At 36.7% G+C, this 27666-nt stretch overlaps 1 protein-coding gene across 1 annotated transcript; it reads right to left on the reverse strand.

Moving 5' to 3' along the window:
- Positions 1-25618, reverse strand: LOC105229115 (Bardet-Biedl syndrome 4 protein homolog). The gene is made up of 10 exons (XM_049453466.1): positions 25304-25618; positions 25095-25234; positions 24242-24354; positions 23121-23411; positions 22753-22906; positions 20887-21015; positions 19807-19891; positions 10812-10898; positions 7971-8185; positions 1-788 (listed from the first exon to the last, which is right to left on the reverse strand). The coding sequence occupies exons 1-10, from the start codon at positions 25374-25376 to the stop codon at positions 453-455; spliced, it is 1623 nt and encodes a 540-aa protein (XP_049309423.1). The 5' UTR covers positions 25377-25618; the 3' UTR covers positions 1-452.
- Between the last annotated feature and the right edge of the window lie 2048 nt (positions 25619-27666).

A 27666-nucleotide genomic window follows, 5' to 3' on the forward strand; every position in this document is an offset into this window, starting at 1 on the left:
TTTATGTATATTTTGTTATATATATTTATTATTTTTGTGACACAAACTTTCTAGTTTTTGTCTAAACTTTATTTTATGTATTTTGCTGCATTCCTAGAAGTATCGAATATCCACCGAAGTCGTCTAACTCAAGTTGACCAATTTGTGCGCGGCAAACAGCCACAATGCCGGTACCAGCTTTCCACACTGTCATCGCTATTGCTCTGAGACAAAATATTTCCTCCACTGGTCGTTTTATTTTCGTCACAACGCGCCACCGCATTGTCTGCCCGTCCATCATTGCCAGCATCCTCCCCACCATTGCTTCGAGTGCTCCCCTCCGACTGCTCAGTGTCGTTGACGTTCGTGATATTGCGGTTGTTATGAATGTGGCTACTAGTGCTAGGATATACTTTGTTTGGGGATTGTTGTGGTAAATGTTCGCTGCGGCCAACTCGTCACTCGTGCTCGTGTCAGGCATTGACCACAGCGTTCACCTCAAGCGGCATTTCTGCGGATGACGTAGTGGGCGCAGCCGCGAGAGCAGCTGTTGCCAGTGCTCTGGCCTTGGTGTTACGCAATTCCTGCTTATTGCCGGCTGCTTGACGTTTCACACCATAAATTCCATAGATGTCATCTACGCTATTGTTGCTCATACCGTCGCCGCCGCTGCTGTTATTGCCGGTGCCAATATGTTGGCTGTCGGTTGCATCAATGGCATCACTCGCAGCTCCCGTTGGTGTTGATGTCAAAATGTTACTTGTTGGAATTTTCAGAAGCGATTTCAGTTTGGTCGCTTGGAATTTATACTGAAGTGTGGCGGCATGAAAGAAAATCGCAAAAGCACGCAAAGAGAAGAAGGAAGAAACAAGAAGGGCAAAATTGTAGAAGAAGCAAAATGGGAAATATGAGCATGATAGTGATGACTCTACTTAAAGTTGGTGTCTGCAAACACACTCAAACAGCCAAACACTCAAGCATACACACTCGCACACCCATACATACAGACATACATAGCTGTGTGCACGTGTTGCTTGCATACCCTTGCACTAGAGACTAGACGTCGCAGCGTGAGTGACAGTGTGAAATACATAAAACAACAACTATCTACATTGAAAATGAAACAACAACAACGTGGAACATCTGCGCAAAATGTCTAGCACTTTAAGTGAAAAATTGCTAATATAATAAGAAGTGCTTTTGTGGCAGCATGGCGCTTTTTAATTTTAGTTGTAAGCGCTGCATTACAAACCCACACACACATACCCACACATTGAGCAGAAATAAAAAAGGCCAAGTCAGGCTGAAAGCGCAAAACACTTAATAAATGCTTACATTCAACACTTACACACGCACACACACCCATACATGATAAGTGCGTAAAGTTTTGAAGTGTTTCAAACAGTGCTCAAACTTAAGAACTTGCGGCATTTTTAAGGTCAATTTCAATTTTATCACGTCGCCGATTTATCTGCTGATATGAAGTAGCAAGTCAGTAACGGTAAAATCTTTGAGAGACATCTTTCTTTATTTAAGTGAGATGAACTACAATTCATTAGTTATATTCTCGATAGCAGAAGTGCTCAACGCAAGTTTAGATAAAGTTACAAAGGCGACAAAAACCGAAATCAAGAAAGGAGTACGATCATGAATGAAAATAAGATAACAGTAACATGCTATAATTGGTGCTCACACCACACACATGTCCAACACATTTTTTGAATTGGCTTCACACGATTAATAGTTGAGTTTTTAATGACAGAAATATGTCCAGGGTCTTATATTCACCCCACGGTGAGGGATATTATAAAAAGTTTTTTCATTTCTTCTGGTCACAGATAGAACTCAAGTCCATCGTAGTGATAGCGCAATGAACCATAAGGATTAACAAGCTATCTTTCATAAATAACTAGATAAAAGTGAACCAAACGAAGGAAATCAGTATGCTTTTTATAAATACTGGTGCCGATATTTTTAGTACCAAATCATGACGTGACCGAATGAACGAAGCCTGTACTCAATTTGGTACAAGCTTCAGCTAAAAGTTCACCCATTAATTTCTGGTATTCAAGTTCATACGCTGCGAGTAAACAAATAAATAAAACAAGTAAGGACAGGCTAAGTTCCGGTGCAACCGGACATTTTATACTCTTGCAAAGGAACGGAATTAAAGCCAGGAAAATACTTTAAGGGGTATATAACTCATACGCTTTTAGTGGTTTTTAACAGTGGCGATTTGTGGGCGTGGCAGTGGTCCGATTACGCTCATCTCCAAACTCGTAATTAATTACTAAGGAACCCGCATATCAAGTTCATTAAGATATCTTAATTTTTACTCAAATTATAGCTTGCACGGACCAACAGACAGATTTTGAAGGCGATAGCAAAGATTTGCATTAATATTGGGTAGCTGAAAAAGTCTTTATCTCCAGTGCTACAAATCACATTGTGTCATACTACATAGTGTTGGAAAGGTGAGATTTCAAGTGTTCAGATTACGAATTTATTCATGAAAGTATTGAATGTGCTCTTGTTTTTATTTACATCTTTATATATATAAATCTTCTGACCATGTGTTTGCATTTGAACTGCTCCTAAACGGATGGACCGATTTTGATGAAATTTTGTGTGTATGTTCAAGGAGATTCGAGAATGGTTTAGATTTACAATTTGGTCCACTGGAAAATGTTTTTTAAATTATTTTTTCATTTTTAATCAATTATTAATTTTGAAATGTTTGACTGATAGATGGCGGTACCATCGCAGTATCCAATATTCAAACCTTAAATTGGCGCAAACGTGCATTAAAGAAAACGATGTCAATACTTATAATTTAACTAATAGAAATCATATTAGTAGTACCATCTATGTATCAGCCACAGTAAAACGTAAGTGGGTCCTCTAGTTTCATATATTTTGGTAATGAGATATATTTTTCCAGTCATGTTTAGGGTTCTGCGCCCCGTTTTGGGAATACAAGCTTCACACGATCCCCAATCTTAGGCTCTTTACCAAAAATTTGCGAAAAATTATGCAAAAACTTATCATTATCGGAAAATGAAGTTTCGAAAAATTGAGTGTGGATAGTCGAAAATTTCCTAACTAACCTATAGCACATTATGCAAATTATGAAGAAATTTTGAAAAATATGCTGACAAATTTCAAAATTATAGGAGAAATTTCGAGTATCAAGTTAACTATATCCGCAATAATATGGACACATATTCATATGATTTGGATAATTATAGTGAAAAGCAAAGAGTGCGGTCCCACTAGGTTTTAAAATTCATTGCAGAAGGATGGCAAGATTGACGGCATCGTCCCATATTGACAGATTATTAAGGAAAAATACATAAAATATGTTTAATTAAGACACATTGTGACAAAAAAGCACCCGGAAATTGTAACTAAATACCCCGCGTAAAGGATATCTCCCAAAAATGTATTTTGCTAAGTTCGTTGGACTGTCCTTAATAATTATGCCATATGTGAGCGCGATTCATCAACCAGTTTCTTTACAGCAGCTACTTAAGTTACACCTTAGTAGTGCGTTGATTTTTACAATGGCTAAAAATAGCGAACAAACAATTTGTCTTAAATTTTGTATTTCTAACCAAATTTCGTGTGCGAAATCATTGCGAATGTTGGAACAAATTAAATATAATATTTTGCGTTTTTTTACATATGCTTTCGACATTTACCTCTCTGTTTCCTTCGATATATCCCCGTTTACCAAAACTAAACCGATATTATATAAATATAACTGTTAATTGGTTTCATGTTTTCATGCAGTTCTTGCAACATAAAATAAAAACTTTAATTTTAAAATAAACGAGAGCAAATCTTGCAAAATCACTAATAATGAATGAATTGTGAGCATAGATAAATATATTCAAAATTGATCTTATATCTAGGGCAACAAAATCACTGTAGACGAGTGTAATTTCTTTCGATATTTAATTGAGCACACATAAGCAACAATTTTTTGCATTTCAAATATTGTATTAACTACTTTCTACCAAAACAATCAATTTGGATTTTCAGCACTAACTGCAACATACAAAATTCCCAATTTAATAAAACAAAATTGTGAAATTTAATCGTTTTTATTGCAGAATTTGAAATATAATATTCCTATGTGTGGTATGTACATATATGCCAAGCGGCATGCAGAACATCTGTAAATTTCAACAATTCATGGAAATACCGTATACTATGTTAAAGACTCGATACAGTAGTGGTGAGATAAGGGTTACTTAAAGTTAGCTTTTTCATATGATATTAAGTACTTTCTTAATGGAAGTGATTCAAAGAAACATTAAAAATATTTTATTGATATATATTTTTATAAAAAATTTTGCAGACCGTATAGTTTAGCTATTTCTAAACAAATCGGTTGTGCTACTGTGGGACTAAGAGGAACTTAAAAAGCTGCACTCAAACCATTTTCATGTATTGAACAAAGATCCAATTTTGTTTTTTCTTCTAAAGCTACAGCGAACATTGCTTCATAAGTTCATTACGATCGTTTGAAGAGGCTTTTGTTTATATAATTTATTATTTTTCCTAAGCGAATTAGTTCTTTTCACAAATGAAGCGAAACACTTCTTCTAGAGAGATTGATTTTTAGGTTTCATCAACGGAGAAGACAAGAATTGCAGTGGAGAAATTTAAAATTTTTCTTTTCAGGTCTGTTGCAGATCGTGTGTAATTCAAAAAATATTTTTCAAAAAATGTCCGATATACTCATAAGATATGTATAAATATAGCCTTCATTTTAAAATAACTGATACAGTAGTTTTTTTATTCCCAAAAATCGGTTTATTTATAGTCCAGTCATTATTGTAAGTTCACTTTGGAATTCGATATACCCATTCATTCTGTAAATACTTGTATATTGACATCCTAAAGTTGTCTCAAAATCTACATATGGTAGGTATACCCTACATTTACAGACATATAAATGGGTATATCGAATTCTGAGATTCTTACCTAATTTAAGCTTAAATGACTGGACTATTAGGCTGTCACACTAGGTGAGCTACTTAAAATAAAAATATGTTACTCATACGCCATGTCGTACAATTAAAAATTTTTCGTTATCCCAACGAGTGCATTATAATTATTATATAAATAAACGCCATAAGCTTTGCAATTTACCGTTTATACACTAACACACTTGCTTTCTTATGTGTCATGAACTGTTTCAATCTTAGCCAAATTGCGGTTATAACCATTATCTGACCACTACTGTAGATTTGTACGATAACGTATATACATACATGTAATTGCTAAAATGTATATCTGGCACATTTTCAAGTATTACAAGCACAGGTACAATAATTTCAAAATATATAATGGTACAAACATTTCTAACATGCTCTTCTATGTATGGGTGTACATCATACTCGTATATATACATTATGTATAAGCACACACAGTCAAATTGCGTGATTTGTATAACTATCGGTGCCACTAGATAACTAAATACTTGTAATTGTATTTGTGTGTATTAAATTACTTTAGAACTAACCCAATCGATAAGCATTCACCATCGCACACATTACTACAATCAAATTTAAGTAGCCGCAACAGACGTAAAATCAACCAGAAAACATTTCATTACAAATTGCAGTTTGCCAACTGGAATGGCAGGCAATTAGAACTTGACTCGAACAAGCTGCAAACTACGAACTGTTTAAAACACAACTGTAGGTATATAAGTGTGTTTTATGCATACATACGCACTTCGCTTTTGTATAAATACCCAGCCAGCAATTAATGATATTAAAATTACAGATTTTTGTCGAATATTTTAGTTTCTTCTATATCAACGTTCCGGTCTTGATCATCGCGGAAAAAGTACTGCTCAATAATGTACTTAAACGTCGACACATACCCCGCACCAAACCCTAATTTTTTGGGATGCAATGGTGACTCATGGAGTATGTACAAATGTACTTCGACAGGAATGAAGAATTTCATTGATATTTATTTAATTTTTATTTAAAAATACTTTTGCAGCGCTCTTATTGAAAAACACGCTCTTATAGCCTTGACAGACGGCAGCATTAAACCGGATTAACTGCGCACTTAATCAGATCCAAATTTGTAGATCTCGTAAACAGCTGATTGTCATTTTTATAATATTTTCACTGAAAATGGATGAAGATAAACATTGCGGTTGTTAGCCGACCAATTCTCAAAAACGTATCAACACGTTATTTTTAAAGATGCATCATAGCATAACATTGAATATTGAAAATTTGAAAAACGGATGACAGTGTTGCCTGTTTTTCATTCACAATAGATTAATATTGGCCATATTCAACAATGCTGCCAACGAAAATGCAGCTAACTCTTTAATAAATGACCAGTAAATGGGAGTTAGCAACGGAGTTATCTTCATTAACTCCTGAATTAATCTGGATTAATGCTGGCATCTGACCGTCATGCATTTCTTGAGGCGTTAAGAATGTTTAAACCTCAGTCTGTCAAAACAGCAGAGGAGCAAAGGCATACATGGCCTGACAAACCTCGTAGCTACAGAAGAGCTAAGTAGCGCTTAGCAAACTCATACAAAGCGCATAGATTCAGCTAGAACGCAAGTGGAAAACGGAGTACCGTTTTGACCCTCTATAGCAAACTCATCTGATTTGGAGTTTCCGCCGAATACACTTTGCCTAGGCATTCAAAAACAAGTCGGATAACAAAGTACTTGATGCCACTGATAAAAAGATCAACCATTCCTGGCCTTGGACTCTGCTGAGAAGATAATAAGGAAAGAGTTCCCAACAAAATCAGCTAGTAAAGATATCGCCATGTACTAAAACTATAAATTATATAGAAAAAAGGCTTATGCAATAACTGAAGCGACATAGCTGCACTCAATGGGCACTTGAAAAGTTCCAAAAAGATTCGACGCTTTCGAGCCAAATTTTGTTCAGCGTTGAGGCTCATTTTTGGCTCAATGGGTATACAAACAACCAAAATTGCTACATTTGGAACGAAAAGCAACCTGAAAAGATTCAAGAGCTGTAATTTCGAAAAGAGTTTCGTGCGATTTGCGGTCCATATTTTTTCAAAAATGATGGCGGTGAGAACGTTACCGTCAATGGGACCGTTATCGTGCCATGATAATTGACTATTTGATGCCTGAAATTGAAGCATGGGATCTTGGCGATATTTGGTTTCAACGAGACGACACCATTTCACGTTTTGGGCCGGTCGGTGATGACACCGTTAGACTTTTTCCTGTAAGGAAATGTAAAGTCTAAAGTTAATGCATACTATCTCGCTTCTATTCAATTTTAGAGCAAAACATTAGGCGGCTCATTCACCAGTTATCGGTCGAAATACTCTAACGAGTCATCGAAAATTGTACTCAACGGATGGACCATAGCCGGACCTAGTCGCGGCCAATATTTGAAAGAGATAATCTTCAAAAAGTAAATTCGAATGATAATAAATATTCATTCTTAAATTTGAAATTGCTGTGTTTCTTCATTAAAAAAGTAGGGAACCTCGAAATTGATCACCCTTTAAAAATATATATAAATAATATATGCAAGCATGAATGATTACTCTGGAATCAAAAAAGAATAATTTTGCTAGCTGGGTAATTATAACAATAGCAGACTCTAATAACGGCAAATGCTATATCAACGTCAACTACAACCAAAGAATGTACAAACTATGCATTTAATAGCTGTCAATTTCATTTACAGCTTACGTAAGAGATTATAAGAAACAAAAAAGCAACAACTATATTCAAGCAAAAATTCCACAAGTGTACCACTACAAATCTACATACATATGTATGTACATAGTTACAAACTGGGAGACAAATGCACAAAGTTAACAACTGCAAAATACCGCTATCAGTTCTAGCACCATTGCAAATGCAATAGCAGCCTCAAGAAATTACTTCGTCAACGCCAATTCCGCACCGCATAAGCCCATTGTGCTTTTTGCAATTGTCTCAAACTTACTTCGGTCGGTAGGAGGAGATCCTGCGAGGAGCTAACGAAGCGTGTAAATTGTTCCGTGGCAAGCGCAATGCGTCCGGTCTCGTAACAAAAGAGCGCAAAGTTCAAATGCACAAGTGGATTACGTCCGGCATCCGCTGATTGTTGTTGCTGTATTTCACTCGACCGCTGAAATGCCTTGAACGCATTCTCGGTATCCTCCAACTTACGTAAACAGACTATAATTGGTCGCCGAATCGATTTGTAGACAAGAGTCAAATAGCGGGCGTTTGGTTGTCGATAGTTTGGAGCCATCCAAGACGTTTTTTTGCCATCAGGCACATAAGTGCAAGTGCATTGAAAAGTAGGAAAGAAAATCAGTAATTAGAGAAATGTGGGAAAACAGTTGATGGTAAAGTTTCGAGTGCCATTGCATGTTCGTTCAAGTTAAGTCGGGTGCAAAATGTGACAAAGGCTTGTTTTTGAAAAGTTAGTTCCGTATAACTTTCATGACACAAAGCAGAATTCAGTTAGTTTTGGATTTAAGAAGGAATGTTTTGTGGAAATAATTTGTCAATTAACACCTAGATTCATGATGGATTCGGTGGATATTTATGTAAAGATAATCTAAATCTTTGTAGATTTCGTAAGGCATAAGGCTAGCGGTTCCAGGCGAATTAGAGTAAGGGGTCCACCCTTGCTTTCAAGTATGTATTCTTCCACTTTTACATAAGTTTCGTAATCTTAATCCGTTTAAGGCATGCACCATTTTCTCGTCTCTCGTTACCAAGCTTCTCTTTACGCGGAGCATTGGTCATAGACAGGAACAAGTTTTAATCATTTGGTGGCAGATCCACTCTATGAAATTGATGCATCAGAACCACCCAACCAAGCTACCGGAGCTTCTGGCAGCCCCTATCGATATGTGGTCTAGCATTGTCTTGGTGGTAAGCAATTCCTCTCCTACTGATCTGGACACATTTATAGTGAAAGTACATTCGATGACATTATGTAATTTAGCTTGGCCACCACGCTTGCAGAAGTCCAGACGCTGAATCAAATTTTCGACGGTTTTCAAGCATAAAACAGCCGATTCATCAGTCGTCGCTTTCTTGTTGGTATAGAAGATATACATGACGTAGTCCCACAGGAAATAGTCTAACGACGTCAAATTGCACGACTGATGGGGCCAATTCACTGGGCCATTTCGTGAGATAACACCGTGACCACACTTGGTTTTCAATAAATCGATTGTAACATTCGCTGTGTGGCTTGTGGCGCCGTCCTGTTGGAACGACATATTGTCCAAGTCCATATCATTCAATTCGGGTCAAAAATATTCGGTTATCATTAGGCGGTAGCAATTCCCATTCACAATAACGTGTCGGTCTTGATCATCACGGAAGAAGTATGGCCCATAATCCGCACAAAAACATATTTTTTTCGGGAAGCAATGCTGACTCATGGCCTACGGTTGACCGCTGCCTAACCAATTTTGCCTATTGACGAAGCCGTTCAGCCAGAAATGAGCCTCATCGCTGAAGATGATTTTTCGTTGAAAATCCAAGTTGTTGCTCAGCCCAATTCACGAACATACGACGTTTCTGATGGTCAAGCGCCTTCAGTGCATCAATTTGACCTTTTAAGGTTGTAGGCCAAGATCTTTTCGCAAAATTCGCCACGACGACGTCACAGAGATGCCCAACGCTTTAGAACGACGTGTGAGAGACTGATTTGGGTCTTCCTCAATTGATGCGCTGTCGGCAGCGATATTCTCGCCACTACGGGCTCTTCTTTGTCTTACTGACAAGGGAACATTTTGTACTGTGCCTGTGGATTAAAATTTCTCCACTAGATGCTCAATTGTGGATCTGACAGGACGATTATTACAACGATAAATGGGACGTAGCTCTCTTAAAGTTGAGGCCACTGTCACCGAATTTCAGTAGTAAATTTTAATAATTTTGACTCGTGGTTGGACCTTATAGCTTTCCATTATCAAATGCCAACCTTACTGAAGAGAAATGTCAAAAGTTTGCTGTCCCTATCAGTCTATTTTTGTAGCATCCTTATTGAGAAAGCCGTTACATCTCACGTTGTTGATAGATTACTAAAACCATCTATTGCAAAAATAATGGATTTCTTTCTACCATATGAATACACGTACATATTATACAGAGACTAATCGAACTAAGACCGCAGATTTGTGATTTCTGAAAATCACCACCGCAACGCCATCTAGCGGCTAACCGGATTAACCACCAAAATTCTATTGAAAATCTTTTTACAAAAGTTCTACGAAAGCTCTTGAAATTTCCCACAATTTGCTGCTTAAAGGGTATACTCGCATGTAGCGTTGATGAATAGCAAAAGTTTAACTTTTCTCAGAATTTTTCCTTTCCATTTTGGCGCAGATGGCTTTCTCCCACCACTAAGTGCATTTCTAAGCGCATACTTAATGCGAAAGGAAGCAAGATGACGGTGGGTGGGTTAATTCGCAGCCACAATTAACACTTACATATATAACATAAACGGAGGTTAAAGGACTTCCGCCTGGCGGTCATAATAAGTACTTGTGAGTTAAGTAGTATATCTGTATGTGTGGACAGCTGTGTGTGTGTATGGAAAATGCGCTTAAGCCGTTGTGGCTGCTGTGGGCCGAACTGATAATTACGGCAACGACAAAAGGTCATACCCCACAACCCCACCCATGGACCGCTGAACTTAAATCACTTTCTGACATGTATTGTACGAGTATGCCCCCAACCATCGCACGTAAGTGTAGTTATGAACTTTGTAAAAGTCAAATAACGGCATGAGTGTCTGCATGGATTTGTCAAAGTATGTGAAATAGTGGCAACTTACTTCCGAGTAGCATGTAGCATTCAGCGCTGTCCTTGCGCAAGTTGATGGCCGCGGCGAGTGTGTGAAAGGCACTCGCGTATTGTTGTGCTGCAATGATAAAAATAAAGCTTTAAGTATTGTGTATGCAAGGATAAAACTCTTGTTGATTTGTGGAGATTGGCGTCTGCTTAAGAGTTTGTTTACTATTAACTTGATGGCTAATCTCATTGACAAGTCTACTCAACTAATGACTAGCATGTCCAGGCGACTGGGCAACATTTGATGCCTTGAATTATTGATTTATTTTTGTTGCTGTGGCATAATCTTCTGATTGCATAAATCCGATTAATTTAAGACGAAAAATTTAGTTCTTGTTTTATCTTTGTAACTATAGAAGATTCAACTGACTACTTAAATCAAAATTAGTGGTCATGAAAGTTGTGAGCTTTGCGCCAACTTTATTCGATAGTCTTAAACTCGAAATTTAACGGGAAACTTGTGCGATTTATGAATGTGAAAAACATTTTTCATTTTCGAAATCCACCGCAGAATAACTCTTGCCAATAGGTGCCACTTCGGACTGAGTAGGCAATTCAGAAGTGAAGTCTTCTCGAGGCGAACAAAGACAAAATTCTATAAGTTACTTCTGTTATATAGTGCAGAGGAATGGGCGATGACAGCATCTGATGAGTCGTCGTTACGAGTTTTCGAGAGAAAGGTTCTAAGGAAGATTTATGGTTCTTTCCGCATTTCCAATGGCGAATATCGCATTCGATGGAACGATGAGATCTTATGAGATATACGAGAATATTGACATAGTTCAGCGAATTAAGAGACAGCGGCTACGTTGGATAGGTCATGTGTCTGAGAGTATTCCACGCAGTACTCGCAGAGAGGAAAAGAGGAAGAGGAAGAACTCCACTCTTTTGGAAAGACCAGATGGAGAAGGATCTAGTTAAGTTACCTAAAAAGAAGAACGACTGGCGCGCTGTTGTAAACTCGGCTATAACCGCGTAAGTGGTATCTACGCCAATAAAGAAGGATTGCGGAGATTGCCATTGAAGCGCACTTTACAACGAATCAATCAACTATCCAATGATTAAAGAAGAGAGCTAAATAAAACGATTTTTTTTTCAATTTTAGACTGCATACTCAGTAGAGAAGAGAAGAAAAAATAATAAAATTTAGTATATCTACGCAAATAGTGCATAAAAAGAAAAAAAATAAATAAAGTAAATTTATAAAATAAATGAGTCCATGAAAATAATTGAGGTGGTAAAAACAAACCACAATTCTAAGCGATTTATGCTTTCAAAAGAAATCCCAACATTGCTTTATTATGAAGATTTATCGATAATAACATGACTGATACAATCTGGTATTCTATCCTTCTTGGTAACCCAATTGTCCTTAAAATAATAAGAACACCTCATTAAACTATGTAATAGCTTTGTATTTCATGTATACCATCTGATCAAATTTGACCCGGACTGGTCTATTTAAATTAAAAATTAACTCACGCACAAAGCGATTCCATAAACAACTTTTTCTTAGATTAGTACAACTCTTTAGAACTTCATACAGTAGGCAAAAAAAAAATAGTAAACCTTTCTAATTTAAATTTCGCGCGAAAACCCATTTGCCGAAATATATTTTTTTCTAGGTTTCTTAAGACTGTCAAAAATAATCATTAGTATTCAGTATATGCTTGTCTCTCTGAAGTTCATAAACTGCATTCGGCGATACGATATGTGAAATTATTCAAGAAAGCAGTTCTATTAAATTTTGTGTGCAGAATCAAATTTCTGGTGCGTTGAAATCTATTTCAAAATATCATTTCGGCCTAAGAAAAGGGCAAGCACGATTGGTTCCAAAATTGCTAATTTTTTTCGAAAACCGGTCTCACGTTAATGTCTGTGAAACATTGCTTTCCGACTATCATGAAACTATGTCATGAAACTTATAATTACTGACGATGAGTCGTGGATCTATGCTTACGACAAAGGTGGCAAAGGTAATTCGAGGCAGAAAAAGAGGCAGAAATTGTGGGAGACAACTCGTGGATTTTGCACTACAATAATGCACCATCGTACACTGCATTGATTCTTCATGAGTTTCTCGCAAAATTTTGAGCCAATCACCGTGAATCGCCATGCACATTGAGGGTTATTCTGGTAATTGACAACTGTTTCGAGAATTGGAAAGAACGTTAACACAGGTTTATTGGGACCAAGCGCAATTACTTTATCACAATCATAAGTATCTGATTGGCACAAAGCATTCAGTGAGTTAAGGTTAAGGAAAAGTTATGAAAACAATGATTGAAAATCGTCACGTTGGCATGAGAAAGATATCAGAGGAGCTCAAGATCTCTTACGGTTCGACCCAACACATTTTGGGTCTTGTTTTCTGATATGAAGTCTAGCACTGAGGCTCGTACCAAAATATCGCAAAAGAAATACTCAGCCTCGTTGAGAACACTAAATTCATCATTACTGGTGACGCGACGTCATTGCAGGATTTATAAATATGACCTCAAAACTGTCTAACTTAGGCAAGGAAATTGGTTAATGGTTGACATGTTTGTGTTAACTCAGGGGCCTATTTTAATGGCGATAATAAAAATTTGTAACTATTAAACGTGAAAAGTCATTTTTTTCAGTAGGGCTCAAATTTTATGAGATGCTATTTCATTCAAGTCAATGATTGTTCGAATCATCATCCTGCTACTCGGCTTTTGAGGAATCGAAGACAGCTATTCTGTAGTTGACTTGCTTGCTAATTGTGTTGCCAAAATTTCCTAATCAAAACGAATAAACACGTGAATGGATTTCCCGACGCATACATCAGGTATGTATGTATGTGTACATATGTATGTGTGTTGACAGACGTATGCCTGAGTGATGGAATAACCTTAAACAGGCTATGAACCTAATACAACTTGAACGCAGCAATGTCATTGACACTTAGCATTGTGTTGAAAATACTTCATAAACTTCTCGTTGATCATACTGAAATGGGTTGGTTTGGGGAGAAGCGTACAAAACAAAACGGAAAATGTGTAAAACTTGCGAAAATGTTAAGGTTTTCAAATCAATGCACTTAATAGCGTCAAAAGGTTAAGTTTGGGTAACCAATCCATAAAAGTATTATGTATGAATGTACATACATATGTACATATGTCGATATTCATATCGAACTCATCCCTTTTTTGAGTTAAAGTGCAAAAATGGGAAATGAACTCGCCAGGGATGTATTAAAGTGTGGAGTAGACAGATATGCTTAAAAACAATTTTATATAACAATTTGTATGTAAACATAGTTTCTGTATATGAAAGCAATTCTAAGACATACGTAAGCATATACTTATTTACTATCTGCATTATTTCACTATTTTACTGAAATTTTCCTAGAAGTTTCATATTCAGGTTCACATATTCAGTACACATATAAGACTGTAATTCCACATAAACAGGAAATACAAAACTTTCCATAAATTTATGAATGTGTAGGTTCAATTGCACTTCAATATTTTAATCGGAACCATATGAAAATTCCCAGCAGAACTCCCAGGGGATAACATATTTGTTGCTATTGACATTCCAAACCTTTGTTGTTGACAATGTCATTGATGAGATTGATTCAACATAAAATACTACTTATAAAGAGAATTCTAATTCTGTGGAAAATATATGAGTAACAATAGTCATGATTGAAACCCATGTAAATATTGAATGATGGAAATACAAAGAGTTATTAAAAACTAGAAAAAACTTCGACTGCACCGAAGCTATAATAACCTTCAGTATTTCATTTTTTATAGCAACTATATAGGTAAACGGAGGAGGATGAAGTCATGTGCAGAAGTTCACGCAAGTGAGGAAAGTTCTGTGATTGCCATTCACTTGGGAGTGGCCAGAAACGATTCTTTTACATGTGACTCAAGCAGCTCACGATTTCCGGTCTTTGACCAAGCCTAAGAACATCCGTTTGAAGGCGAGCTAACGTGAGAAGGCGAAACATCCCCTGCATAGGGTTGTGCGCTGGGTTTGGGACCCGCCACGTAAAAAAACACCCCCACTGAAAATCAACTATAAGCCTCGGATGAGAAACCCCCCTTTCGATGACGACCATGGCAAACGAAATAAGGACTACGATTTAAGGTCATGCACCTGGATTGTCCGGACCCTCAATTGAGTAGGTGTCGCTGCCCAGCTGGTTGATTTCCTCCTAAAAATAAGGCTGACATCATCGCCGTCCAAAAAATGCGATGTCCGAGACAAGTACTGAGACGAGTTGATCCTTGTGGCATTTACTACAGTGGCCATATAAAGGAGGGCAAATTCGGTGTGGGATTCGTGGTGGGAGAGAGACTCCGTCGCCGAGTACTATCATTCACTCCGGAGAATGAACGTCTAACCACAATCCGCATCAAAGCGAAGTTCTTCAACATATCGCTGATTTGCGCCCACACCCCGACGGTACGATGTGAACAAAGATGCCTTTTATGAGTGCTTGGAGCGAACTTATGAGAGATGCCCCCGCCACGATGTCAAAATCGTGCTTGGCGACTTCAACGCCAGGGTGGGCAAAGAAGGTATCTTTGGCACTACGGTCGGTAAATTCAGCCTCCACGAGGAAACATCCCCAAATGGGTTGAGGCTGATCGACTTCGCCGGGGCCCGAAATATGGTTATCTGTAGTACTAGATTCCAGCATAAGAAGATACATCAAGCTACCTGGCTGTCTCCGGATCGAAAAACTACCAACCAGATCGATCATGTTGTGATAGACGGAAGACACGTTTCCAGTGTTTTAGATGTGCGTGCGCTCCGAGGTCCTAACATCGACTCGGACCACCATATTTTTGCAGTCAAAATTCGCACCCGCCTCTGTGCAGCAAAAAACACACGCCAACAAACACAAGGAAGGTTCGACGTCGAGAAGCTGCAATCACAACAGACAGCCGAACGATTTTCTACTCGGCTTGCACTCCTGCTCTCTGAGAGCACTCGTCAACAACTCGGTATAAGGGAACTGTGGGACGGCATTTCAAACTCCTTACGTACAGCTGCAACCGAAACCATTGGTTTTCGGAAAGTGCAAAAGAACAGCTGGTACGACGAGGAGTGCCGTGTCGCAGCGGAGAGAAAACAGGCTGCCTACCTCGCAACGTTACGATCGACCACAACACGTGCGGGATGGGATAGATACCGAGAGTTGAAGAGGGAAGCGAGACGCATTTGCAGACAGAAGAAGAAAGAGGCCGAAATGCGTGAGTACGAACAGCTCGATAAGCTGGCCGACAGGGGTAATGCTCGAAAATTCTACGAAAAGATGCGGCGACTTACAGAAGGTTTCAAGACCGGAGCATACTCCTGTAGAACCCCCAAAGGTGATCTAGTTACCGATGCCCAGAGCATACTTAAATTATGGAGGGAACACTTCTCCAACCTGCTGAATGGCAGTGATAGCACAACACCAGGAGAAGGCGAACCCGATACCCCAATCGATGACGATGAAGCAGGCGTTCCATTGCCCGACCATGAAGAAGTTCGAATAGCAATTGCCCGACTGAAAAACAACAAAGCGGCAGGGGCAGACGGATTGCCGGCCGAGCTATTCAAACACGGCGGCGAATTACTGATAAGGTGCATGCATCAGCTTTTTTGCAAAATATGGTCGGACGAAAGTATGCCCAACGATTGGAATTTAAGTGTGCTATGCCCAATCCATAAAAAAGGAGACCCCACAATCTGCGCCAACTACCGTGGGATTAGCCTCCTCAACATCGCGTATAAGGTTCTGTCGAGCGTATTGTGTGAAAGATTAAAGCCCACCGTCAACAAACTGATTGGACCTTATCAGTGTGGCTTCAGACCTGGTAAATCAACAGCCGACCAGATATTCACCATGCGCCAAATCTTGGAAAAGACCCGTGAAAGGAGAATCGACACTCACCACCTATTCGTCGATTTCAAAGCTGCTTTCGACAGCACGAAAAGGAGCTGCCTTTATGCCGCGATGTCTGAATTTGGTATCCCCGCAAAATTAATACGGCTGTGTAAACTGACGTTGAGCAACACGAAAAGCTCCGTCAGGATCGGGAAGGACCTCTCCGAGGCGTTCGATACTAAACGAGGTTTCAGACAAGGCGACTCCCTATCGTGCGACTTCTTCAATCTGCTGCTGGAGAAAATTATTCGAGCTGCAGAACTTAATCGAGCAGGTACAATCTTTTATAAGAGTGTACAGCTGCTGGCGTATGCCGATGATATTGATATCATCGGTCTCAACACCCGCGCCGTTAGTTCTGCTTTCTCCAGACTGAACAAGGAAGCAACGCAAATGGGTCTGGCAGTGAACGAGGGCAAGACGAAATATCTCCTGTCATCAAACAAACAGTCGTCGCACTCGCGACTTGGCACTCACGTCACTGTTGACAGTCATAACTTTGAAGTTGTAGATAATTTCGTCTATTTAGGAACCAGTATTAACACCACCAACAATGCCAGCCTGGAAATCCAGCGCAGGATTACTCTTGCCAACAGGTGCTACTTCGGACTGAGTAGGCAATGGAGGAGCAAAGTCCTCTCTCGACGAACAAAATCCAAACTCTATAAGTCGCTCATAATTCCCGTCCTGCTATATGGTGCAGAGGCTTGGACGATGACAACAACCGATGAGTCGACGTTGCGAGTTTTGGAGAGAAAAGTTCTGCGAAAGATTTATGGTCCTTTGCGCGTTGGCCACGGCGAATATCGCATTCGATGGAACGATGAGCTGTACGAGATATACGACGACATTGACATAGTTCAGCGAATTAAGAGACAGCGGCTACGCTGGCTAGGTCATGTTGTCCGGATGGATGAAAACACTCCGGCTCTGAAAGTATTCGACGCAGTACCCGCCGCGGGAAGCAGAGGAAGAGGAAGACCTCCACTCCGTTGGAAGGACCAAGTGGAAAAGGACCTGGCTTCGCTTGGAATATCCAATTGGCGCCACGTAGCGAAGAGAAGAAACGACTGGCGCGCTATTGTTGACTCGGCTATCATCGCGTAAGCGGTGTCTACGCCAGTAAAGAAGAAGAAGATATAAATAAACGAAACTGGCCAACTGTTTGCTCCACGGTTTGGTGTTTGATAGAAACCACCTTCAAGTCGAATTAATGTTACTTTATAAGGAAAAGAGAGCTAGCCTTGGCCAATAGGAGAGGAATTGTATTCCATTAGAACAACCCCAGACCATATACATCGATAGTGACTCGCCAAAAGATCAGACTGCTTGGTTGGAATGTTTTTATCCAAATTATAGCTTGGACCTCGAACCAAGCGATTACTAGCCAGCCGCTTATGTTTACCGCAAATGATTTTGCTTCTGAAAAATTCGTGTCAAGAGAAGCTTGTGAAAACCGACTTTTCCAATATTTTTTTCAAAAGGGTTTCTACAATATCTATGGTTAACTTTTGACCGAAAATATCGGTCAATGTGTAAGATATGTAATTGAAAATAGAAAAGAATCTTTTATTGACAATAGTATATCTGTGTGTCAAACATGCGTTAAATCGGTTCAAAACTGCCCTGAGCCCCCAATATAACTAATATAAACATTTTCGAACTTCCGGCTGACCTTATACTGCATATGTAGTTATCTCAATGAAAATGTGAGAGCTTGTTTCACTCATAACAGTGTATCTTTGTGCCTAAAATGGAAAACAATTGGTTGAAAACTTGACCTAGCCCCCGTATAACTAATGTCAGGATTTTCGAACATCCAACTGACTTTACTCCATATGAATGCTAATTGTAGGTAAGGTTCTTTATGAAACCCAGGGAACATATTTTTAGTATGTGGCATGTTAATAGCATGTGTTACTGTCAACAACAGATAAAATCAGGTAAATACTACTCCCCACCCCGATATTTTTTTGAAGGAATTTTTCGGACTTTGACTCTTACAAGTCATAAAAATTTTGTTATATGTAAAATATTTTAACAAAATATCATAAATCACATAACATAATATACAATAAGTTCTCAAGTATACTTCAGCAATGTCAAAAATTAAGGCAATCAGCACTTCCCTCTCTCTGCCCCAATAATTTAGTATAATTTTCGGTTTCTGGAAGTAAAATATCATACTAAAACTAAGTGAGTTATGACTAGTTTCAACGAACAAACAATAAAACAAAGTAATAATTAAATAAATTTTTGAATAGTATGAAATTTATGGTGGAAATGATAAAAAATCGTCGAATTACTTAAATTCGACCTGCTATTGCCATAAACCAAGTAAATTATCATGATATGAGCAGTTTGTCTTGACCCCTATCAAATTGTATGAAGATACCTTGTGAAATAAAAAAAAAGATTTTTATTCAAGGGTTTATTTGCGATCGGTCAGTTTGTATGGCAACTTTGAGCTATATTAGTCCGATCTGAGCAATTGACAAATGTAAACAAGACAAGTAAGAGTCATGACCCCATAAAATGTAAACAAAAGTGTCAATGATCTCAAATGTAAACAAGGGTTGTGGACTTGGCTAAATGTAAATACCGGTGGTGGACTTCGCTACATGTAAACAAAGAGGTCATTGACCCTATAGTGTTAACAAAGTGGTATTTGATTCCATAAAATGTAAACAAAAGGGTCAATGACCTTAAATGTACACAAGGGTTGTGCACTAGGCTAAATGTAAACAAAAATTTAATTAACCTCCTAAATGTAAACTCGGAAAAATGTAAACCAAGGAGTCAGTGACCTCATAATGTAAACAAAAGGTTCCTGGACACCACAAAATGTAAAGAAAGGTTGGTGACTTGGCTTAATTTAAACAAAGGTTGTAGAGTTGGCTAAATGTAAACAAAAACCGAATTGACCTAATAAAATACAAATATAAAGTTTTTCATCTGCTTTGATCCTTGCAAGTTGCAAGGTTATAAAATGTTCGGTTACACCTGAATTCCTTCCTTCCTTTTGTTGTAACATAATACTTAATTTCATAAGAGCACTCACCAGTTATGTAAACTAAACTCAAATTATAAAGAGCATTGTAATTAAGCGGTGAAAGCCAGATGGACTTGCGCAGTGAAGAAATCGCCTGTAAATAATAATAAAAGAAAAAAGTTAAAAAGTCACATAAATATGACATAAAATTCAAATATTGACAATAAAGGTCTCAAGATGCTATTTAATACGAAAAACTTATTTATAACAAGTAAGGAAAGTCTAACTTCGGGTGCATGGGTCAAAAACGGTTACATACTTTCAAGAGTTTTCAAGACTTTATGTAAAAAAATATTATGGAAGATCACAATATACATATTTCGACGAAATCGTGAATGGATTACAATCAGATTTGGTACCATATTTATTAAAATTATGAGTCATAGACTCATTTGATTTCATTATTACAGTTTTAATCGAGTCAGAACTAGTTATTATCAGTTAAAGATTTTCTATGAGTTTCATTAAGAAAATGCACCTGACCGATCTACCGTACATATAAAGTAAACCGGAAGTCACAAATCTTTTTATTAGATATATAGAGGCTAAGAAAAATATTGGTCCGAGCTTATCCATCCTCGACACAGAGAGACCTTATGTTCAACTATACGCACAGAGATCTACATATGTATGTATAAAGGGCATTTTTAGATTTGATATTCCACATCTTAAAAGCAAAGTGCAACTGGAAATCAATTCGTCTCGTCAGGGTAATCCCTATATTCATTTCGGTTGCTTTTAGATGTTACAAATGCAAATAAGAGTTAATTGAACAAAACTATTATACTCCGTAGCAACACGTTGCGAGAGTTTAAAAAAAAGTTTACTTAGCAATTTTTATTGCTTTACTTTCAACTAAGTATCTCAACTGAAATGGTGTTAATTAAGTTTTTATTTGACATTTATTCAAATACGTAAATGCGAATATGAATTTCTTGTCTATGGCAAAGCAGTGCCTTCAATTCAACTCTGCAGGATATCAACGTTTTACTTGGCAGACGTTTATTTCATTCGGGCCACATGAATATTATATAATAATAGCTTATTTTTATTCGTATTTTACACTTCATATTCTTTCATCCTACATACCGCAATCACTTTTTGTTGCTTTTTTTTGAAAAAGCACAATCCGATGTTATTCCACAATTCTGGTATGTCCGGTTCGGTCAAAGCGATTTCTTGATATTTTTCCAAGGCGCCGTCGACATCGTTTCGAGACTGTGGACATTGAGCCAATGTGACAGTGAAATAGGAGAAAGCAGAAAAATGTGAAATATGAAAAATTTATTCACGAAACTATAAAACTGTGCGCTTATCCCATATTTAAGAGAAAACTTGTGAAAATAAATAAAAAGGAAAATTGCAAAATTGAAGCAAACAAACTTGTAAGTAAGAAAAAGTAGAAATGTGCATGAAAAGTGAGGTATGTTTGCCAAATGCCAACAAATAAACTATTTTTCTAGCAAATTTCCAGCAAAAGTGAAATTTACAAGATGTGATGCCTTTCAGCAATTATTTTAATACCTTTAGAGGTGTTTAACTCTGAAAAATGCTCAATCTTGAAATACCGTTAGAGCTATTTAACTTTAATACACTCAATATATCGCTCATTTACAGCAGGGCATTATTATAAAGAAACCAAAAAGTTTGTTAAAAAAGCAAAAATCATTATATGCAGTACGAGTATATGGGGATTGGGGTAGTATCGACCCGATTTGATCTATTTTTACCAATACGACATACTATTAACACATATACCACATACTAAAAAAAGCTACCTAGGTTTCAGAAAGTACTTTACATAAAATCAAAAAAATGATTTTTTGAAGCCTCTAAAGCAGGCTCCCCCCTTAATGCCACATGCGCTCAAATGTAGGCAACATTCATTCGCAAAGCATGCCAGCATACACAATTTGGAGAGAGGAGGAGAATATTTTAATTTACATTAAATTTTAAAATCCCTTTTCTTTCATTTGAGGATTTACACTTATCTTGCGTGTTGATAGTAACACCGAACCACACATAATTTGAAGTACATTTACTGCTTATCGCATTATCCTTAAGACGCATATTCTGAGTAAAATATGTCTTACAACGCATTACATTTTTTGCAGGTAGTAAAGCATTCCCGGAAATGTTTTGAGATAAATTTGCAGAATTTGACAACAACAATACTTTATATAAGTACTTATGTATGTGTGTTTTTACATACGAGTAAAAGTAATGGCGGAAATAATATTTTTAATGCAACAGTAGCTTTCACACCTTAATAGCTAAATAATATTTTCAAAGGAAACACAGTTGGCTTTAGAATATATTTATATGTAAATAAACAACGAAACACGTTTTACTACAAAATTCAATACCAGGACTTGATATTTATTGTTCAATTTGTATGGCAGCTATATGCTATAGACGTCCGATCTGAACAATTTCTTCGGAGATTATACCGTTGCTTTGGATAATAATCTATGCTAAATTTCGTAAAGATATCTTGTCAAATAAAAAAGTTTTCAATACAAGAACTGGATTTTGATCGGTCAGTTTGTAGTACAGCTCTATCCTTCAGTAGTCAAATCCCGTCGCGACGGTTTTCACAAATCAGCAACTTCTTGTTGAGAAAAGAACGTTTGCGAAATTTCAGATCGATATCTCATGACTATATCGGCTCAGGTCAGTATTTATATATACTACATATGTATACTTTATAGAGTCCTCGACATCACCATCTGGGTGTTAGAAACTAAATTTACTCTGCTCATAGTATAAAAATAAATGTAAAATCGAGATAATGTAAAGATTTCTTTTGAAATTAAAAAAATTAAGGAAAGAAAATGCAATTAATATCGTTATCATTATCATTTTATTTAAAACAAAAGTAGATATGCATTAAAAAAATAAATAAAATATATTATACAAGAAATATATATGTACAAATACGAGTACATCAGTTACCTGCAATATGGCGCCATAAGCCAACAATCCTTTCGGACACTTCCTGTCCAAAGCGATAACTTCAGATAAGCGAGCGAAAGCTTTTTGGCTGTCGTTGATTTTCAAATAAAGCACACCGATCTCGGTGAGCACTTCAATATTTTCGGGTGATAAACTAAAAATATGCAGTTATAAAAATGTGTACTTTATATAAAAAGTATAACAAAGCTACTATAACAACGAAAATATTTGAAAAAACTTAAGTATATAATAGTTTCCAGAAGATTTCTTCTGTAAAGTTGTTGTAAATTCACTCAACACGCTTTTCACTTTCACCACAACCTCAACCACACGAATACATACCATACATACTATGTATATACACTTACAGCAAACAGTTCTCGAGCACCTCAATGGCCCTGGCATAGTCCTTTTCTTTGCGCAATATTTCGGCGAGCCGTTGGAAACTCTCCAGCTTCTTGCCGGCCTGCACGGCCTTTTCAAAGTACATTTTCGCCTCGGCCTCCTCTTGACGTGCAATTGTCAATTGATTGGCAGCCGCCGCTGAGCGATGCAACAATTCACCGATGAAATGACAAATTTCATGGTCCTGGCGTGGAGCGAGCTCTTCGGCTTCGCGAAAAATATCCAACGCCTGATTGAAACGACCCATAATGAAGCTGTAATGAATGATGGCGTCAAAAATGACAAAGGGGATTAAGAAAATGCCATTAACATTTACTTGTGAGTAAAGTGTTTCAGTTTTCTTTTTGTTCATGATGGACAGCAAAATGAAAGTGAAAGTGAAAATGAACACTTTTGAAATATTTTTTTTTTAATTCTATTTTTTACATTTCAATAGGTTAGGTGTTTAAAAATAACATACTAAAAAAATAAAATCATTTCAGATTTGGAGGCCATTTAAATTATATTACGTTCGGAAATTAATTGCGTCGATTGTAATTCAAATTGAAGAAATACCATTTGAATTTCCGTAACAATTACTGTGTTTTTTTTTAAAGAAATCACTCTTACTATAAAACTCTGTTTAACATATTTGTCTTATACCAGTTATTTGTGCAATTCACCACTCTCTGCAGTCTGGCGAATAGAAAACGCTGGTATTTTGTTACAATTTAAATAATTAAGCTTTCAGTACGTATGCATGTACATATATTAATTTAAGCCATTAACATATACAAACAGAGACATAATAAAAGGTGAAGCAATAAAGTAGCTCTCAGCATTTTTATGTGACATTTCCTTAGAAAAGAGATATATGAGTACATAATTGTTATTTCTACAAACCACAATGACACTATTAAGCGACATGTAACTACATACATATGTATGTAAGTATAAGATTAAGTGTTTTATACATACATATGTCAATGGCTACGTATTTACATAAATAGACACATATGGATACATATTTATACTGAAATCCCCACATACAAGTATGTACCTACATATGTTTAAGCACTCAAAAGATAAATACATTGCTACTCACAGTGTTTTGCCGATCTCCTTGTAGGTTTCAATATTCTTGGAATTTAAGTCGAGCGCCTTTTGTAAATTTCGCAATGCTTCGATGTTGTTACCCTCTTCACGGTCAATTAAGCCCTAAGTATGTTGCCATTCAGATGATGGTCAGCAGGAAATTGGTGCGATAAGAAATATGCAGACAGAGTTAAGTACGAGTTTATTAGCCATGGCTACATATTTTATATACATACGCATATGTGTACATGCATGCATGCGTAGCAAATGGAAGCCTTTATTGTCTCTTTGCATACAACGGTTGCTTTAAGAATTGAATTCGCAGATGATTTTAAAGGAATTTAAATTTTTTCATTTTGTATAAGAGTATATAACATTATCAAATGGTTTATAAGAGCTTAAAATAATAATTAATTTAGGATTTTCGAAGAGAAAAAGGAAGATGTGGGATTACAATATATGTACGTTTAAAGTCGTTTGAAAAAATTTTTCTTACTACAAATCAACTCGAAATTCATTTTTATGACAATGAAGTAAGTTTGCCATAAGCAAAAAAAAAACGATTTTTGAATATTCTACTGTGTATTTCTACCTTGATTAGATATTTTTAATTACTTAGATTAACATATTAAAAAAAATTAAATTAAAGTAATCATTATTAACCTGGTCAAGACTCTTTACAATCTTAAAAAAAAATCTTTAGCTCCTAAAGATATGCTTTTAATAATTTTCCTTTATAAATATAGCAGTATAGGCCTGTAAATATTTTTTCATACCTACCTATACACATCACGCATATCTACTTACATACATATATACACACTATACAAGTATACTAGTTCTTCCATATGGTCTGTACATACCTTCACAAAATACATATATTCCGGATTGAGGCTCCGGTGCAGCTCCCGCTCGATTATTAGGCGACAACGTATAAAATCACGCCGCGCGTAGTAGAGATGGAGCAACCAATCGATGTTTGTGCCAGCCGCCATGATGGGAACTAATTGAAGGTAACGCAATTTTAAAATAAATTTGTGATAGACAAAAGTCAGTAGACTATTAAACGTACCTGCTTTGACTACCTCGAGCGTGGGCAACGTTATTACGTGCCCATTACACACAATCTCGTCCGCACTGGCCATGCGATTGATGTTGGCAAAGTAGTCAATAAAATGTATGACTCAGGAACTGTTTTCACTTTTTTATGATTCTTTGTTTATTTGTTTTTTTATTAAAATAATTTCCGTAATTGAGCTGTTGTGTGTTTGTTACGTGGGTGTGTATGTATGTGAAAAAGCCACAATTTTTCGTTTCTGCTACTTTTTTCTAAAATTTGTCGTTCTAATTGTCGGGACTATGTTGGATTTCGTAGTATTACTCTTGTGTACATTTATAACACAACATTCTAACGCCAGCCAAAACAAATGCTCGTAACCATGGCAATGTCGCTAGGAATGCTCTTAGTAATTAGAAATTCGTTTCAGCGAACTTTTGTGCTTTCCACGAAACATTGTTCTTAAACGTACGGATAGGATAGAGATGTAAAGAGTAAAAATTTAGAAATTACCGGGAATTCATATTCCTGAACATGGACTCAGTTTAAAGAGTTGTTTAAAATGAAATTTTCATGCGGTAAACTCGTTTATTATTTGTGTTTACATTTATGTTATATAATAAATTATGAAAGAAATAGTATTTTTTTACCCTGAACACTGGTATATTACAAAGTTACCAAGAAGTTTGTAAGACCCAGAAAGAAACGGCGAAGACCCTGTAAAATATATATACATATATAAATGATCAGCATGACGAGATGTGTCGATTCAACCCATGTCCGCCCGTTTATCTGTCGGTATAGACGCAAACTAGTCTCTCAGTTTTCGAGATATCGATCTAAAATTTTCCACACATCCTTTTCTTCATAAGGAGCAACTCATCTGTTGGAACCGCCGATATTAAAAAAACTTTAAGATATAGCTACCATACAAACTGATGGATCCAAATCAAATCAATTTATGGATTTTTTTTTATTTGTCAAGATATTTTCATGAAATTCGGCACAAAATAGTGTTCTAAATATCGCTACAATTTCCCTAAGAATGTTCAGGTTGGCTATAGTCATCAAACAGCTGCCATACAAACTGATCGATCAAAATTAAGATAAAGATGTTGATTGTCAATTTTCAAAAAAAAAGTTACCTCTCAATTGCACACAATAGAAAGTCAGGGTCGGCTTTAGTATACGATCCCACGATTTCAGGGTTAAAAGTGGTATAGTTGGATAGAGCTGATGCTCCAGATTAAGAAAATATATAATTGTTGCCGCCGCAAACTTATAGTTTTCGAGATATTTGCATTTAAAGTTGAAAATTTTGTAAATTTTATCTTGCAATTTCTCGATTGCTAGTAATTATTTAATTCATATTATGCACTTTTTATGCACTTATACTTCATTACATTGTTTCTACAAATTTTTTTTCCAGTAATTATGTAGTTATTTGCTTAAAATAAGCATTTTATATTTTACACAATTTTCGTTTCATGCACAATAACAAAAGTATTCCGTGTTGACAGATAATAAGTGTTGCCATAATTACACATTTATCAAACGAATAAAAATGAATAAAAAATAGGACTATACCCCAAATACATAAATCATTGCCCTTTTTCTTGATATATCAAGATTTTTGATACACCCCGGTGTTGGATCGGCCAGGGTTATTTTTTTGAAGCGCGGCCGAAGGCCGCCAACGCGAAAAGAAAGGAGTTTTACTTAAAAAAACCTGATGCAACCCGGTGTTGGATCGGCCAGGGTTATTTTTTTGAAGCGCGGCCAAAGGCCGCCAACGCGAAAAGGAGTTTTAATTAAAAAAAACCTGATACACCCCGGTGTTGGATCGGCCAGAGTTATTTTTTTTTAAGTGCGGCCGAAGGCCGCCAACGCAAAAAGGACTTTTACTCAAAAAAACCTGACATACCCCGGTGTTGGATCGACCAGGGCTATTTTTTTCGAAGCGCGGCCGAAGGCCGCCAATGCAGAAATAAGTGGGACGCGAATAGACTAATGTTTACCCTGTTTTACCTTTGATGTATTGCAAATAATCATTATGATCCTTTTATTAAATTATTAGATTAAACATACTTATAAGCCTTAAAACTTTTTTTATTACAATGGAAAATTTATTTCAGATGGTATTTGTTTTCTGCGTTTGAGTTTTTATATCCATTCTTATTCATTTGATAAATGTGTAATTATGGCAACACTTAATATCTGTAAACACGGAATACTTTTGTTATTGTGCATAGAATGAAAATTGTGTAAAATATAAAATGCTTATTTTAAGCAAATAACTAAATAATTACTAAAAAATAAATATGTAGAAACAATGTAATAAAGTATAAGTGCATAAAAAGTGCATTATATGAAATAAA

Source organism: Bactrocera dorsalis, chromosome 3 (assembly GCF_023373825.1).
Source record: "Bactrocera dorsalis isolate Fly_Bdor chromosome 3, ASM2337382v1, whole genome shotgun sequence".
NCBI classification, from domain to species: Eukaryota; Metazoa; Arthropoda; class Insecta; order Diptera; family Tephritidae; genus Bactrocera; species Bactrocera dorsalis.

What these genes read in the sequence shown, in the direction of transcription:
- LOC105229115 (XM_049453466.1), bottom strand. Translation starts at nt 25,376, where the DNA reads ATGGCCAGTGCGGACGAGATTGTGTGTAATGGGCACGTAATAACGTTG. An exon ending in GTGCTCGAGAACTGTTTGCT is followed by an intron (nt 22,907 to 23,120) that starts GTAAGTGTATAT and finishes GCATATTTTTAG; the next exon opens with TTTATCACCCGAAAATATTG. An exon ending in ATCTCCTCCTACCGACCGAA is followed by an intron (nt 789 to 7,970) that starts GTAAGTTTGAGA and finishes GCCACACTTCAG; the next exon opens with TATAAATTCCAAGCGACCAA.